The following is an 18,514-nucleotide window of genomic DNA, read 5'->3' as shown; positions in this document are numbered from 1 at the left end:
AAAATTGAGATGAAGTCGCTTATTTTATGAGAATGTTCCCTGCTTCAGTCAGGAACTTATCCAGGATTGATCTTTTATCCTTTTTTGAAGCGCACTTCATGATGTCCTCCATGCAAGACTTAGCGAATTCAAACATATCGTAAGTCGAATTTGAACTGGCCGCCGAGTCATCCGAGAAGGATATCATTGTGGAGCCGTCTTGGTCAGCTTCCTTGGCCGGCATCTGGGTTGCCGGTTTGACGGAGGTCAGTTCTGCATCGGAGGGAATTTTTTCTGTCTTTCCTGGAGTCCGTAGATTGATTTTTCACCAAGTCCGTAGAGCGGGACTCTGTTTTTTCTTTGGGCGAATTTTGTCGGCCCTTTTTTCCGAGTTTGTCCTGCTTTTTTGGCGTAGGGTTTGCGTCGGATTTCGCGGACTTAGATGACGTCTCGCTGATTTCTTTACCATTTTGCAGTTTCCTGTGACTTCGGAAATTTTCCCACACGCTACGAGGAAGAAATGTCGTGTTGGTGTAGACTCTACCAGACTTTTCGTAGGTGGCAGTCCGCACTTCAACGCTCGATTTCTTGTGCCTTGGTTGAGCAATATTTTTGTCGTGGACATCCAGAGGTTTCCCGTATATTTCCGCGTGTATTTTTCCAAGAGCTTTCTTGTAAGCGGCACATCCACGGTAGTTACTGGGGTGACCAACCGTCCCGCAATTACAGCATTCTGGTTGATCAATCCCTCGTACCTTCTTACACGTCCGAACTGCATGAAAGTCCTTACATTTGAGGCAGCGCTGAGGTCTGTCACATGGGTTCCCCTCACATTCCCATGACTGGCACCGATAGCACTGTCTCGGCGTAAGTCTATTAGGGTTCCTTTTGAACCTAGAGATGGTGACAGCTACAAAGGCTAGCTGTTTAAGGTCGAAGATGGCCTTTGACTCTTCGTTATCTGGCAGTTCAATTTTCCAAAGCGGGAGGTTTCGCATCCGGGTACGTCTCCTTCTAGAACGGAGTTGTTCGATGGATTTTGCGCAGAAACCCGCTTCCGCTAAGTCATCGCGTAAGTCCTCTGCTGGTGTCTCCGGATCCATTCCTCGAAGCAGAATGAAGAAGGAGTCAGCACCAATTGCAGATTGTCTGCTCACCTCAATGTTGTTTTCCCGGAAAAATTTTAGAGCAAGTTGACGGTCACCATCATTTTGGAACCATATTTTGTGTTGACCGCCACTAAACTTGACGCGGAAGTCACTTTCACAAAAGTCACTGATTTTTTTCCCAACTTTTGACCACTGGCCATGGCATCGGATCTCAAGAAAAGTTGTCCCGTATGCTTTTTGTGATGTCCCGTATGCTTTTTCGTGTTTACTCTCCGGATCGGGTGAAGGGGGTATCTCGTCCTCGCAGATCCATTGCGATTGGGTGATCAGGACGTCAGTCTCCGTCGGGGCGGGGCTTTCGCGGGTAGTCCCGTTTGGGCACCGCTCTTCTGGATTCTCCTTCCCGTCCCCTGATCGCTCAGGAACGGCAGACGTGGGTACCACTTTCTCCGTCGAGGAAGGTGGGTCCTCTTTGGTGCTCTCGACGCGTGATTGGTCGGTTGGAGCTTTGGCTTCAGCATGGGCGGAGCCTTGGGGAGACTTTTCCTGGCTGTCTCTTGGGCTTGGCTTGGGTTGTATTAATTAATCGGCATTTTTCTATCTTTTTCTACGTTTCCCTTAACCATCTTTCCAAGAACATTTTCTCCAAAACATTTATAAAAACTTAAAAAATTTTGAGGCATTCCTGAATTTTTTCAGAAATGACTCTGAAAATAAATAAAAATATTTCTCCTATCCCTTTTCCTTGCTTTTTAAAAATACTAATTCTATTCTTCTTTTCCTTCACCTCAAAACTAATTTATTTTCACTTACAAAATTGCATATCATGTGACTCTTTTCGTCCAATCAGGTACACGAACGCAACCGACGAATGAGGTGCGACCATGGCGCAAGATGATGACGTCAAAGGAGCGATCACTTTTCCTCCGAAATATTAATAAGTAATATGACTAACAGAGCTCGTCCAGACATGTTTGATTTAAAAATTCCTGGTTAATTAATTCATTAATTAACCGTGGGTCCCCCACTAGACAGTGCTCCCAATTTCAGACTGACATACATGCATTTTCACATACACACACAATGCTCCCTTGCCTTACTCTTCACAACAGCCCCCCGTGGGCTGACATGAGGGCAGCTAGTGTCATCCATGACAGGTACTGCCAAAAATCCCCATTCGTTCGTTCGTTTGGCTTGGGTCCCTTTTTTCGTTTTTTTCCGGGAGTCTTGTCCGGGTTTTTCGCAAGAGAGTTCACAAATCTTTGGCACAACAGGATGTCAAGTCTGTTGAAGAGTGATGTCGTTTCAGTGAGTTTGCATTTATCGTGGACTGAAAGATCCTTGACAGCTTTCCATATCTTGTGGTTGTGCTGATCCCTCTTTTCTATGACGGGAATTTCTTTAGTCAACCAGATTAGCTTGTCAAGGATGTTGTCACTAGAGCAAGGCTTGAACTTGTTCTTGCTGGTTTGTAGCAATCTATAGAAGGCTTGGAAGTCATGTTCAGCTATATGTGTCAGCTGTTCGGCTGCTGCGGCTATGTCGTCAGCTTTGGCTTCCTTGTCCCAGCATAGCTTTTCCAAGTCAATCCATCTCCAGTTTTGGGGGTCCAGAAATATGTCGTGAAAGTAACAATTAAAATGGGTTCTATTACACGTCATTTCTTATGGTATTTAGTTATCCGACTGAGTACGGATTGTGTTTCAAGCTTAGACTGAAAATTATTTTAATTTAAGGATGGTTATTGAAAATTTTTAAGTCCGATATGCTTGGCATCGGAGCGATTTTTTGCGTGACCGTCCCGTTCAATGTCTGGGGTGTTGTGTTCTAAAAAGTGTGTTCTCGAGTCGTGGAAGAGTGATGTTTACGTCTGGTCGTCCGAAGAGTTCGCCTTTGTATTTGCTGCGTCCGAGTGGTCTTTGGATGCGAATTGGGGAGCCATCTGTTGCAAAGTGTTGAAAGTTTTGTCACGACTGAGGTTAATAAAGCCTGTCCAAGCTGACGAAATAGGTGGTGTGTTTCTTCCATCATTAACGAGGAAATTCTGGCATGTTCTGATGAAGTATCCCTCGAGAAAATTCAATTCAGAATTATGTGTTGCTTTTTTAAAAACAAACGCTTTATCAAAATCAAAATGATGTGAATGTTGCCAACAGTGTTGGGCAATAGCCGAATTATCCGTCCGTCCCTTCTCAACATGCTTTCGGTGTTCGAGAACTCGAATATTTAGATTTCTTCTAGTTTGGCCAATATATCCATTTTCACAATTCTTGCATGGGATGAAGTAGATACCAGATTCTTTGGAGGGTGAGATAGGATCTTTCAGATGGGAAAAGGTGAGTATATTTGTTGGCTGGAATATTGTATGGAAGTCAAATTTCTTGAAGATAGAAGAGATCATGAAACTTGAAGAATCGAATGGAAGAACAACGGTATTAGAAAACTGTTTTGAGACAGCTGGGAGCAGATTCGGGGTGCATGTCTGAGTCATTTTTCTGAGGACCTTGTCGATGATACCATTCGCTATCTCCATGCCACCTCATGAAAAATCCTTTCATCCTCCCAATCAGAAACTTTCGGCATTTTCTTCTTTTGTTCATCGAGCACTAAAACTTTGCAGTGATTCAGCCTCCCTCCAGAATGAACTCAATATCCTTCGTGACATCGCTTCTAATCGGGGTTTTTCACCTTTTATCATCGACAAGGTCCTCAGAAAAATGACTCAGACATGCACCCCGAATCTGCTCCCAGCTGACTCAAAACAGTTTTCTAATACCGTTGTTCTTCCATTCGATTCTTGAAGTTTCATGATCTCTTCTATCTTCAAGAAATTTGACTTCCATACAATATTCCAGCCAACAAATATACTCACCTTTTCCCATCTGAAAGATCCTATCTCACCCTCCAAAGAATCTGGTATCTACTTCATCCCATGCAAGAATTGTGAAAATGGATATATTGGCCAAACTAGAAGAAATCTAAATATTCGAGTTCTCGAACACCGAAAGCATGTTGAGAAGGGACGGCCGGATAATTCGGCTATTGCCCAACACTGTTGGCAACGTTCACATTATTTTGATTTTGATAAAGCGTTTGTTTTTAAAAAAGCAACACGCAATTCTGAATTGAATTTCAAAATTAACACATGAACACATCATCAAATCATTCTTGAATGAGACACCCACGAGAGAAGTCACACTTTTTTTCAGCTCCGACAGACACTGTACGCTTGGCCAACGTTCTCCCGTAGGGGCCCGGGTGAGAAGGATATCTCAGCCCGGCCAAGGGAGTAAAACTCGGGGACCTAGGCCGCAGTCAGGCCGGACGGGTCCCATTGATTGATTATTGAATACTGATCTCCAAATTCAGCGAGAAAGATTCAACACGCCGCAAAAGAGATCGAGTGCTCTTCGCCGGTAGTGACAACAAGGCTGGCGGCACGCGGCAACGGTGCGCTAGCCACAGATTCCCCACAGTGCACGCTTCCCCTCCCCCCCTTTTTTCAGTGACTGTTCTTTTTCCCCCCTCTCCCCTCCAATGGATTACTATTGGATAACTCTAAACAGGTAAGTGACTTTTGTTGTGCGCTTATCTATTTTGAAATGAGTATTTTATGCCCCCATGCCTCGGCCAAGGATGACGTCATCCTTAGGCAACTAATCGAAAGCCACGAGAACTACGATGAGCTCTCGAAAGAGCAACAGCTAGCTTTCTTGAAGGTTCTCCTTCCATGGCTCCAGTCGAAAGAAAGAGTAATAAACGACTCGCCAACAATTCAGCATGACAGCTGTATCATCGACTCAAAACTCGAATCACTCGTAATCAGCTATGCTGAATTAAGTAATCGCCTTGAGAGCGTCAATAATATCTCAACAATAGCAGTAATCGAAGAATCAGAACAATCGATAATGGACTCCTTCGTTATTGAAACACGCGATTTTCTGGACTTCTTCCAACAACATACTTGTATTCATAACAAATCGAAAATGTTCAGAGTACAAAAAACATCGACTCCAATAAACCAGGGAACAGCACGAAACCCCGGAGACAGCACCCCTAAAAGAAAAACAAAAAAAAAAAAACGTCGCCCCCAAAACGGGACTGACACCCCCAGTGCTGACGCCCCCATGGAAAGCACTTGTAGTGAAGATGACAACCCTAGTTTCGATCTCCACCTCTCAGTAACGGACACCACCCCCCGTGAACTCAGCACAAGCAAAGATTCATCAAATATTTCCACTGACCATTCATCCAGCAGTCAGAATAATTCGACAGATTTGTCCAGTTCAACAAACAATAATGCATCGGAATCCTCTCCAAACACTTCAACAGACCACTCCATCGAAACTTCTAAAATTCCCAAACATAATGTTTCTCAAAGCAGCACCGACAGCCCCACCAAATCGCCCCCAAAGGACATACCATCTGTCCCGCAGAAAACAGATATTTTGTTAGAAAATACAGAACCAGGTGATAGCCAGCCTTCAAATCCTGTTGCAGGCACTTCGAAACAATGTTCGCCCCCCCCCCCCGCAAGGCTCCCCCCATTCTTCAGGCTCCCTAGCGGAACAGGAAACGAACACCACCCCAGGGGTGGACCAAGACGGCTTCACTACAGTTACTTACAAAAAACAAAATAAAAAATCGAGCACAACGCAGTCGCCCCCAATTCAAAATCCCCCCTCTTCAGCGCAAACCTCAGGGAGGAAAAAGTTTAATATACCACCGATCATCCTAACAAAATGGGGGGACCATTGGCTCCGCGATTTTGCAGCAGCCAGAGCACTCTGCACGTTCGCCCCCGAGGCAAAACCCACATCAAATTCAATTGTCTTCCAAGCCTATTCAGAATTGGACCATCGCGCTGTAACAAAAGTTTTTGACACAAAAAAATTCAAATATCACACGTACAAAATACAGGGCGAACCAACACTCAAGTTCGTAATAAGAGGCTTGCCCACTAATGTCAAAACCACCGAAATAGAAGAGGCTCTCCGCACCCAGGGCATAGAAACAATTAAAATATCGCCCATGAAAAATCATACCACTGGAAGATTATACCCTCTCTTCCTCGTGGAAGTTAACATCGCCAACAAAAATTTTGCTAACATAACTAACATCGAAGGCGCCCCCATAGAGGTAGAACGACTCAAAGGAGGAACTTCCCCATTGCAATGTAGGCGGTGTATGGCCCCGGGGCACTCAGCCCCATATTGCAAAAATTTACCTGTGTGTGCCTTCTGCGCTGGGGGCCACGAAACAGTCAGATGCACACGCAAAGGGGACAACAATTTCTTAAAATGTTTCTTCTGTGGTGGCAAACACACGAGCACTTTCCCAGGGTGCAAAAACCGCCCCCAAGCATTAAACGCCCGGGGTAGAACAATACTACCCAAAATATCACCCACACTAATCGCCCCCAATCCATTCGAATTCCCAACGCTACCAGGCGCCTCCCCCATCGACGACATTGACGAAGACTTCATTTTGGGCACGGCCCCCATTGAGGTTCGCCCAAGCAACTCCCCGCTCAGATCGCCCCCGATACCACAAGACGACCCCCAACGAAATTACTGCCCCCAAAAAATCAGCAATGACATCGAAAAACAAAAACAATTGCACGATATAATCAGACCCGGCGCCCCCCCTTTTGCAAAACCGTTCAAAGTCAAATCCCAGAAGGAGTATGAAATTGAACTTGAAACATGTAATAATCGAAAAAAATTCCAACTTTGCCTCTATGAACTTATTTACCAGAGGCCCAGACTCAACATAAGCGGCATCAGTGACATCGACGTCTCGCAAGAAAAAATAAACTCGCCCCCGGTCGCCCCCAAAAGTGCCCCATCTCCTCAAGCCCCACGGCCAGCCCTCCTACCCACACCCACTGTTCTCCCAACCCAACCATTCAACACTGTCGCAGACAACAACCCAATTTCCACGGACATCCACCAGTTGCCCCCCGCCCCCAAAATTAACATTCACGAAAAAATCGCAACCCATCTTGCCACACTTTCACAGGACACCATATCAGCCCTAATCGAACTTTTATCTGCACTTAAACAATAGCTAATACAAGAGTCGCCCCCCCCCAGGCCATTTCTAGTGATGGCCTGGAACTGCAATGGTATAAAAAACAGCCTACGTGAACTCCACGCAGACGCCACTAGACTTCAAATAGACGCTCTTTTGCTCAATGAAACCTGGCTTCTTCCGAGTAATAGAATCAAATTTCCAGGATACACCATCTTTCGCAAAGATCGAACACACGCGCAAGGCGGTGGCGTAGCAATTTTCCTGAGAAACGGTATTCCCAGCCACCCTCTTCCTCTCCCCCCCTCCACAGATATGGAAGCAATAGCTATCTCTATACATGTTCACCGTCTCACATTTAATATTTGCGCCATCTATAAACCACCAAATAAAAAAATTGATACACAACTTCTGGATTCACTCTTCACAGATCGCACCCCTACTCTCGTAGGGGGCGACTGGAACTCCAAGAGCAACCTTTGGTATAGCCAGCAATCCAACATCGAGGGAAGAAGGCTCCGAACGTATTGCCTCAGACACTTTCTCCAAATACACGCTACATCAGACGACACACACTTCCCAAACCGCCCGGGACACCGGAGTGATATCCTGGATTTCGGAATATCTAAAAATTTTATTCACGAAATTTCCACACATACAGCGCCCTTACTAAATTCACCACACAACCCCGTCTTCTTCGAGATAGAACTTCTCCTCCCAAGAACAAAACGTATTATCAAGCAAACAGACTGGTGCAAATTTCAGGAAAACTTGTCCCTGGATCCCCCTCTCGAGCCTTCGCCCCCAACACCCAACGTCATAGACCAAGCCGTTATTCAAATCACCGAGCGCATTAAATCTGCCCTTCTTGACGCCACAGCCGAAATTGTCGGAAATGACCTTCGATTCGGAATCCCTCAGGAAATTCAGAAAAAAATTGCCTTCAAAAACAGGATCAGGAGAAAATGGCAGCGATACAGACGTCGTATAGACAAAATGCTTGTCAACCGTCTCCAAAAACAACTGAAAAAAGAAATTGACGAATTTGTAAATAACCGCTTCACCGAATTTATAAGTAATGCCACATCCGAAAACGGGAATCTTTGGAAGGCGTGGCGAATTTGCAAACCAAGAAATCCCAGAATTAATAAAATTAAAAGGGATAATACTCTAATATTTAACGATGACGAAATAGCTGAAACCTTTGCCGACACCTTTCAACAACAATTTTCGGCCAATCGTGTTCAACCACTTGAAACGTCACGGCGAAATCGGCAGAGATGCTCCGCCTACATACATCGTCATCTCCAACAAAACACTGACCATATGTCCCTCACAAACACCGATGAAATTTTACAGTACATCAAGCAGCTCGCCCCCAAAAAATCACCAGGAATCGACGGAATCGGAAACAGGGCAATAAAATCTCTCCCCCCGAACATAATCTCTTCTATTACAAACATTTTTAACTGTTGCCTCGCCACAAGCTACTTCCCATCCCCATGGAAACATGCCATTGTAAAAGCGATTCCCAAACAAGGGGCCGACCCCCTCAGTCCCCAGAGCTTTAGACCGATCAGCCTCCTCCCTTGCCTCTCCAAACTCTTTGAAAAAATAGTGGCAAACCGACTGTCTGAATTTAACAAACATCACAATATTATACGGCCAGAACAACACGGCTTTCGCCCGGAGCACTCATGTGTTACACAACTGCTCCGGGTAACAGAATACATAACAAATTCATTTAACTACAACGACTCCGTGGCTGCACTCTTCTGTGACATATCTAAAGCATTTGATAAATGTAACTTCGCCACGCTTCTTCACAAACTTATTAATCTTAATTTTCCTCCACACTTCATAATTTTCTTCTTCCGGTATCTCACCCAACGCACTTTTCAAGTTAAACAAAACGAGGTCCTCTCATCAAAACGTAACATCACTGCCTCAGTCCCCCAGGGTAGCGTCCTCGGCCCACAATTATTTTTAATCTACATAAATGATTTCCCATCCCCCCGGAGCGGAATCTTAGCACTCTTCGCCGACGACGCAGTCGCCCTCTGTGGGGCAAGAAATGCATCTTACGCTCTTTGGAACCTCCAAGACGAAGCTCAAAAGATTGAACAATGGTGCCTCGAATCTGACGTCATTATGAACGTCAATAAATGCGTCTTCGCCTGGTTCTCCAGGAAAACAAAGCTACCTCGCGCCCCCCTCCGTTTCGAAGGACAACGCCTCCAACCCAAAACAACAGTCAAATATCTGGGTGTCACACTCGATAAAAAGCTACTTTTTCGCGAACATATCGCCCACGTCCGAAATAAAACAACAGGAATCATCGGAATGCTGAATAAAATAACCTTCCCAAACGCTAAACTCACCGTTAAAAATAAACTTATCCTTTTTAAATCTATAATTCGACCCACAATGCTGTACGCATCCCCAGTATGGACAGTGGCCCGTAAGGGAAACATCACCATCCTTCAAAAACAACAAAATAAAGCCCTACGTCGCCTATTACAAGCACCACGCTTCATTAGGAACGTGAATATACGTTCAGATCTGGATCTCCCACTTCTCCTCCCCTATATTCTCCAACTGAACGAAGCCCAATTTAATCGTATGCTCGAATCTGAACACGCCCACATACGAGCCATCGTTGACTACGACCCTGGTGAACGAAGGAAATATCGTCACCCGAGACAGTTCACTGATCTCGGTTGGGAAATAACCTAGTTCGATTAAACTCACATAGATGGCAGCACTGAAAATCGTAGTTCTCTCGGCTTCCCATCGTTTTTCCCCCGCTCTTAATCGTTTTTCTCATTTCAAATTTTGATAAGTATACAACCGAGTCACTTGCCAGTGTCTCCCACCCTCTCTCCACCTCTTGTTCTCTCCCCCCTTTACTTTGTCACCCTCTTCCCCCCTCCCCTAACATACTAATATTTTTCCTCTATCTCCCACTTTTTCTTCTCACCGCCCAGGCTCTCCTGCACCACAGCTGGTTTTGCCAATTTTCATGTCGCATTGTAACATCGGAAAAAAAAAAAAAAAAAAAACGTTTTCTTCACAGCTTCAACTTCGCTATCTCCCTTCTCATGTTAACACTAACATCTGAGGTTGTGCCGGCATTTTTTCTGCAAATGTGTTAAAATCAAGAACCATTTTTTAATCGAAAAATCTTCTCCCGAACATGACAAAAAAAAAAAAAAAAAAAAAAAAAAAAAAAATGTTGATGATGATGATGACCTTTCCTCCCACATACATTCACTACATAAAAACACAAACATTACTCTCTTGTCTTTCCCTTCATCAGGGGGACGCGACGAGCCCCCAGCCTGTATGGGGAATATATGACCCGCATAAGGGCCAGGCATCCCCTTAAAATTTTTATTCTGGTTCTGGTTCTGGAATTGAATTTTCTCGAGGGATACTTCATCAGAACATGCCAGAATTTCCTCGTTAATGATGGAAGAAACACACCACCTATTTCATCAGCTTGGACAGGCTTTATTAACCTCAGTCGTGACAAAACTTTCAACACTTTGCAACAGATGACTCCCCAATTCGTATCCAAAGACCACTCGGACGCAGCAAATACAAAGGCGAACTCTTCGGACGACCAGACGTAAACATCACCCCTCCACGACTCATTCGTGTGAATTCTGACCACGAGGTCCTGATGACGGCTCTCCATTGAAGAGCCGAAACGCGTCGACCATTCGACCAATTGAATTTATTTGTCTTAAAAACGTGGCAATTTTTGTATAAATTAATCTAATTTTATTCAACGCCCATTCCTCTAATTCTCCTCTTCTCCGAACTTGCTGCCCAGGGCTATGGCTCACTTAGCCACTTTTCCTGTAAGTATGCCTCTGCGTTCACGTGCAGTCATAATTGAACACATTATCAGCAAGACAAAATATCCTGTGCTGTGTGGGTTTACACACACACACAAACTGGAGTCGGGCCCTGTTCCTTAGCCGTTATCTTACGCTGGTCCTGGAGCGCGGTCGATTGCGCTCAGAAGGGAAGGTCTCGAATTTTCAACGCGTTCCCGCAACAGGGCGATTACCCTCAGTCCCTTTTTCGTCATTGTAGGTGATGGGAAGGGGAATTTCACAACTTCTGACACATGCTTTTTAAGTAAACCTGTGATTATATGTAAAAACTAAGTGCAATTTTATTGAGAAATCGGAAGAGCGGTCAAAAATGCGTTAATAGCGTGCCAGAAAAAAACATCTGACTAGCGTCCTCTGTTGTGAGACTTGGAACATCAATTTATACATTGATGCATATTATAGGTACATGTTTATCTCTCTGTTCAGAGAAATGCATGTTGTAGGCTCTCATTATTTTATGAAAATTTGTTAAAGTTGAGCTCAATCACGGAGAAATTCGAAGCAGCCAACTATCGGTTAATACGTATATATTCAGGGGCGCGGCTCAAGCTTACCTGCCGCCCGGGTGCAAAGCCCCATGTGCCGCCCCTGAAGAAGACCCTGGCAGGTCGCTGACAAGGTATTAGCCTAGGTGATTCTGGGATAAATCTGATTTTTTTTAGTACAAAACCATGCACCATCGTTTACCGAAGAAAATTTACGTGACCATACGTTCTGCTTTTAGGTCCAGTATTATAACTTAATATACATACTGCCACTCCTTCCAACCTGCCGCCCGGGTGCACAGCACTCTTTGCACCCTCGCTCACGCCACCCGTATATATTTTTTCTTACTTTGCTGTTTCAACATAGTTTCAGTTTCAATTTTTTGTGCGTGTCAAAATAAATTAGTTTCGGTTTTTAGCGCCATCTATTATTGACTTGAAGTAATACTTTCTAATTTTATGTATTTTGGTCATATTTTTCCCGTTTTTTCCATCCAAAAAAAAGAAATTTATCAATAATTTGCAGAATACTTGATGATTTTGATAGATCGCACACACTTATAAGAAAATCGGATAGAGTAAAATATCGCTCACAATGTCATTACTTTTATAATCATTGCATGTCGGGGGGGGGGGGGGTCCGACAACAACAACAACAACAACGTAGAGAGAGGTATAATTTAAATTTAAAAAATGCTTAAAAGAGTTCAAAAATTAACCTACACCAGTTTTGTGAGTGAAAATACGGTGTGTAACAAAATAGGAAAAAAAAAAATCTATTTTTATGCCGCCCCCCCCCCCCGTCTTCTCGAACTTCCAATTAGAAAGTTGTTGCCCTGTATCTCCTGAGATAAAAAAAAATTACACAATTCTAATCACAATATTCGCTAAGATATTTGAATTCACGAAATCCGTGAAATGTCATGAAAGAGCAGCAAAAACTAACGGAGAAAGCTCCTTTCCCTGATTTATGCTGTCCTTTCCCAACTTTCCTCCGAATGCGAATATTACAGTTTGAAACTTAGATTTTATTTTGTTGGCCTTAGGAGAGACAAGGGAAACAACCTTTTAACTACAAGTTAGAGGACAGGGGGACCGCATAAAAATGTAGATTTTTTATTAAATTTTGTTACACACTGTATTTCTCAAAGCTGGTATAGGGTAATTTTTAGGGCATTTTGTAATTGATGAGATGCATTTTTTAATTAATCAATTGCATTTGTAATTGATGAGATAAAGGCCGCATTAGCACTTACAGGAGACCCTGTATATTCTTAAAAGTTGTAAACACAGCACGATAACTGGACGTATAGGGGACACGTCTTCATTTTAGATAATGAGCAATTAATATCGCTAGTATATCGTTTATGAAGCTCTTTTGATGAAGAAGTAAAGTAATTGAAAATATTGGGAGGACTCCCTCTCTTAAAAATTTCGAGAAGAAGGAGGGCGGGAGATGAAAATGGTGGGGAGTTCATCAGGAACTCAATATAAAAACAATACTGCTGTAGTTGAAAAATAATTTTGTATAATAAAGCAAAAGTGATTATATAATAATAATATATTATATATAATATAGATTATATATAGATATATATATGTATATCTAATATGTATATAGATAGATATAGATTATATATAATAATATATATCATATCAACTAAAATTATTTCCCGGCAAAAGGTACCGAAATTATTTTTGCACTGGGCCCTGCGTTATAGTTTTCCACTCTACACTTCCACTCTCCACATAGGCAAAATACGCGCATTCCGTTCTAACTTGCGGTTTTGTTGGTGACACACCGTCCGCAGATTCAAAAAGCATACGAGATGAAAAGCATCTTATATAACATAAAATAGTTCTGCCAACGAAATATCGAAAATAACTTGATTTCGTTTATCATTGATTAAGGAAATTAAAGCACATTCATTAAGGACGGGAGAGGGGGAAATCTGTGTCAGAATCTTGCACGATAGAAATAAAACTTTTAGGTGGTTTAAGTCTGAATTGACATTAACCGCGCCTGAAAGGAAAGGTCACGTCATTTCCGTTTCACTTTTTCTGACGTGCATCTGAAAATACACTACCCCACCTACAGAATTTTCATGTCAAAAAAAACAAAAAAAAGTCATAGACGTCACTGCAAACGGGACGCATGATCAGGCTATGTCGGGGGTCGTCGATAAAATACTTGTTAAAACGGGGTTCGAAAAATTTCGGAACCACTGATCAGAGGCGGCTCGGGCTTATCCGCCGCCAGAGTGCAAAGCCTCATATGCCGCCCCTAAAGACGGCCGTAGCGGGAGGCTGACAGGACTATAGTTTAGGGGACTTTGGGATTAACCTATTTAGTTTTTAGAAGAAAGCTACGCATCATTGTTTGCCGAGAAAATAAGCATCACCATACGTCCCGCTTTTAAAGAAAAAATGTTCCGTTTTCAAAGTAAAGTTGTCTAATTTTTTTTTTTTTTTTTTGGCCAGAATTATTTTGCTATTCCTGATTATGTCACAAAAGAGCACTTATTGATGAGCTATCATTATACTTACACTTACCCAATAAAAATTACGTATAATGAGGAGATTTTTATTAAGAAATTTATATTCCAAAGACGTTTCTGGTGCTCCAGGGACCGGGCAAGTGAGAAGCCGAATTATTTCTTTTGCGTTTGTTTGGCTGTTCCAGAAAAATTACTGTTTGTGAGCATCAAAACGCACACGTGCCCCTTATGATAGAGCACATTCTTGTTTCTGGTATTACGGTCCGATATCCAGTCTTTTTTCTCAAGTTCGCTCAACACCTTCGTTGTATAAGTATGGCTCAAAAGCGTGATGCCATGTGAATATTTACTGTTGGAAATTTTAAAAAAAACATTGATCACAATGATAGCACAAGCTGCCGCCTCTTACAACCTGCCACCCGGGTGCACCGCACCCCTTGCACCCTCGCTTAAGCCGCCTCTACCACTACAAGACATGAAAGTTTAGCTTTCATGTTAAGAAATCAGGGAAGGGGCAAACGACCTGTCTTTTCAAAATTGAGGTGGCAATCGACTCATTTTTTTCTGAAAAACGATGTATGGTGAGGGCAATCGATCACTAATTCAATTGCTCTTGAGTGTATTTTCCTTTTTTCAATTCCGCCACACCATCGGATTAGTTATAGATCCCTTCTAGTCCATTTTAACAGTTAACGAGTCCACCCAAACGTTTTCATCAAATCGGTTTATATAGAATGAAGAAGAAACAAAACTCTTACAGTCGGCAAGCCTTTCTTCCAAGATTGCCATTTGTTCACTCAGAAGCTGTATCCTGTCCTCAGCAGTCTCTACGGCCGAGTCTTTTGGTGGATTTCGTTCGTTTACGTCGGATGGCAGTGACGATAATGATGTCCTTTTGTCACCGTGTTTAACGGATCGTTCTTCTTTCGATGGCTTCTCCATGACGAAGCGATTGACGATTTGATTCAAACCATCGAACCGGCTCTTCAGCTCCAACAGAGACGCCATATTCTACACAAGAAAACAACTCTTCATGAGATACTTTGGTAGTTATTTTTCGAGAAAATTATTTTCATTATAGATCGAATACACCATATAACACTAATTTTGTTTCTGGTCAACCAGCCTGATTTTCTAATGACTTACGACTAAAAATGGCAGAAAATAACAATTTTATATGTAAAACTGCTTTTGAACTCGAGAGAGCAAGTTTTTATTTTATTTTGGAGGTCAAATATCTTTTACAGCGAGATCGTGTCAGCTGCAAGGAAGTATCACAAAAATATTGAGATAAATTGCAGTTTTTCCGTAGAGTTGCTAATTACTGATCTCATGAATCATTTATCAATAGTTACCACCTCCCAGTTAAAATTATTGTCACAGACCGACAACGGTACAAATATTCAAGCATTACACTTCACTGACGATTTGAAATATAGATGGCAGCACTGAAAATTCAGACACAACACTAGATACGCACTCAGACTGATAGGTACACGCACTTCGTTCAAGTCTCTGCCACGAAGCTGGGCTGAAAAAGATCTCGGTCACGGGATAAATCCAATTGTAGAGCACTACTTCACCACACGAAAACTCCGGCGGCATCGCTACGCAATTTACTGCCATTTACGAGTTGGGTTGGGAATGAAGGCACCATCTATCGGTGAAACGAGCTAGTGGATGCAGCGGCCAAAGAACCGACCCATGCGGGAATCTTTTACGACAAACTCTCATACCCAGCCTCTTACGCCAAGTCATTCCTCTGGAGGGACATTATAGCAAATTGGCAACTGAACTGAGATAAGCTGGAGGCATCAAGAAGGTAGATACAAGGAGCAGGGACTGGTCGTGGGTGGCATCTGTCAGTGGTCACCCCATGCTCGTTAGGGAAAATATCTTATCTATACCTTTCCAAAGCTTGAACCTGGGACCTGAAGGCAACCACCACGCCACTCGGGCACTCTAGGGTGGCAAAGTACTGGCGTTCTCATTCATTCAGCCGATTGCCACCGATCAAACATCGAAAAAGTTAAATTGCCTCTTGCTGCCATACTTAATTTACAGTCGCTTTCGGGGCCCGGGAGATTTGGGGGGGGGGGGGGAGACACTCATACTTCCGGCACAAATCAATCGGTAATAAATTGCCTATGGCGATAGACCGGAGTTACGCTCGGTTTGAATGAATGAATGAATGCCTCCTGCTGCCAAAACCAAAGTAAAGTCAAACAAAAAATAGCTTATTCGAGACGAAAACCTTCAGATATATCCCAGGTATTATTATCGTATAACCGCAGTCACAGCCTTTGAATAAATAGGTTGTTACGGTCCTGAACGAGAAGTTAGCAGCATTACAAAGCACTTACAACATGTTCCCTATGTTTTTCTGTGGTAAAGAAAGAATGTGAAATACAAGGAAATAAGCAAAAAATGGGTGCTCATTCGAAAGAACACCTTCATCAAGAAGTTATCGAATTAGAGCATGTATATCATGGAGATCATTTTTTAGAGGCTGAAACAGGAAAATGAAGTGTATATCGGAAAAAAAGATCGAAAAATTCTTTCTCTCCCATCAGGTTTTTCCAAATTCTATTTTAACTCTAATTTTATTTTCTGTGAAACGTCTAGATACGTTATTCTTATTGTGGAAGTTATTTTTTCAGTTTTAAAAATACACTGCTCAACAAAACAAAAAAAAAATTTCAATGATTTTAGTATATATTGGGACAGCTAATTTTTTCCGAATTTGGCATTTGTTTTGTCAGATTGGCTTGAGATAAAGTGAAAACTAAAATTCAATGGTAATACACAAGCAGCATACAATTCACAATGTTGAAAGTATGCGTTGTCTCAAAAATCAGAGTCGATTCGGCAAACCAATGGCAGATTCGGAATTAAAGCTCAAAAATTACTCTAAAATCGCTGAAATATCCTTGCTAATGATTTACCGTATTTATTTATAACGTACACTTCAAAATTCGATTCGTATGCTGCTTATGTATTACCATTGAAATTCAATTTTCATTTGATCTCAAACTGGATCCAACTTGACAAAACCAATACGATTTGAAATCAGCGCTCCAAAATCATCCTAAATTCACTGAAAAATCTTGGAGAACAAAATCAGTGTTGAGCAGTAATCAGTGCGAAAAGTTCTTCTTTTAATTTCGATATTCCAGTCGCCCATGGTAAGGTACCCAGCCTATGGTAAACGAATAATCCACAAATATCGATGTCCTTACCACAAAAGCACAAAGTTTGAGGAAAAATAGTTATCCAGGCTAAACAAACCCCAGGGACAAAGAATACAAAAAAAAAATTTTGATTGCATAGTCTTATCATCAGTGATAATTAAATTCGGTATAAAAGTTCGTACCTTCTCCAGACGCATAATCCTTCTCTTCAGAGATTCCGCTTCTTCTCTTTCAGAGGACTTATCTTCAACCGAAGTGCCTTGAAAATGAGAAAAAAGTATTCAGAAATCGAGATTATATCGCATGTTGTTACGTAAAAACTGTGAAAGTTTCGTATGTAAAAATAAACCAAAAAATGCGGACCTCTTGAGAACTATTACAGTAGAACCTCCAGATCAGTGTTTCTTGATCTTTTTTCGTTTGTGGCTACATTAATCCAGGGCTCCATACTCTCATTGAGGAGTAAGATCCTTTTCATTTATAGAATATTTATTATTTTGATTGAATTGAAAGTGAACAAAAACTTAATGGATAAATTTGATCTATAGATCCACGGACTTAATTTCATTGAGTTTCGTTCTTGAACGGATACTAAGTAGGGCCGTCTCAACATCATGCCCTCCTCCACGCACAAAGAGATGTTATAGCCCCCCCCCCCTCGTGCTTAGCTGTAAGTGCAACTGCTGAGCTTATAAATATTCACTCAATCTCGGAAGTCATAGTACGGCACCAGATCTCAACACGTAGGCTTCTTATAGCAATGTCCGGATGGGTCCATGCGATGTGATGGGCCTGGCAGTTCTTCTAGGTTATGAAAATACAGTACAATAGTCACACTTTTCCCCTATTTTTTACTAACGCTTTATCACATTTCCTTCAAAAAATTCATTTCTCAACCTCTTTTTTTTTTTCACACCTGTGGCCTCCTTAACCACCGTTCATGGCTCCCCTTGAACTTGATTTTGAAATTGTCAGTTGTCGCCAGACACGATGCCAAAGATACGCAAAAAGTTGCTAATCAATAACTAAAATCGTAGAAAAATCGCCAATGGCGGGAGATGAAGATCTAATGAGAAATCGCAGTGGATTAAAATGAATTTCATGGGGGGTGGATGGTGTTTAGCACGAGAAATATGTGGGATAAATTATATTTATAATCATAATTACCATAATTATAGCTTTACATCTATTTCATTCATTTCGATAAAAAAATACAATATTCAAGTAAACATTGTTGAAAAAACGGAAGATGCCGGAATAGCCTAAGTCACAGTAAATATGGGAATGCCGTGTACAATACGGGTCGTATGGCCA

The 18,514-nt window shown here is 42.2% G+C and overlaps 1 protein-coding gene across 1 annotated transcript in view; it reads right to left on the bottom strand.

Annotated features, from left to right (window-relative positions):
- The window catches only part of slow (epidermal growth factor-like protein slowdown), a 42,033-nt gene that overhangs the window by 2,151 nt on the left and 21,368 nt on the right, over nucleotides 1-18,514 (bottom strand). Inside the window, exons 6-7 of the mRNA XM_089234258.1 lie at nucleotides 17,383-17,459; nucleotides 14,768-15,020 (exon numbers count right to left, since the gene is read on the bottom strand). Of these exons, the coding sequence (XP_089090384.1) occupies nucleotides 14,768-15,020; nucleotides 17,383-17,459 (330 nt within the window). The remainder of the gene's footprint in view (nucleotides 1-14,767; nucleotides 15,021-17,382; nucleotides 17,460-18,514) is intronic.

The sequence above is a fragment of the Pholcus phalangioides genome, unplaced genomic scaffold (genome assembly GCF_987345545.1).
Source record: "Pholcus phalangioides strain wild (caught in Gottingen) unplaced genomic scaffold, Ppha-v1.0 ptg000008l_1, whole genome shotgun sequence".
NCBI classification, from domain to species: Eukaryota; Metazoa; Arthropoda; class Arachnida; order Araneae; family Pholcidae; genus Pholcus; species Pholcus phalangioides.
This window is presented reverse-complemented; position numbering and strand designations above follow the sequence as displayed.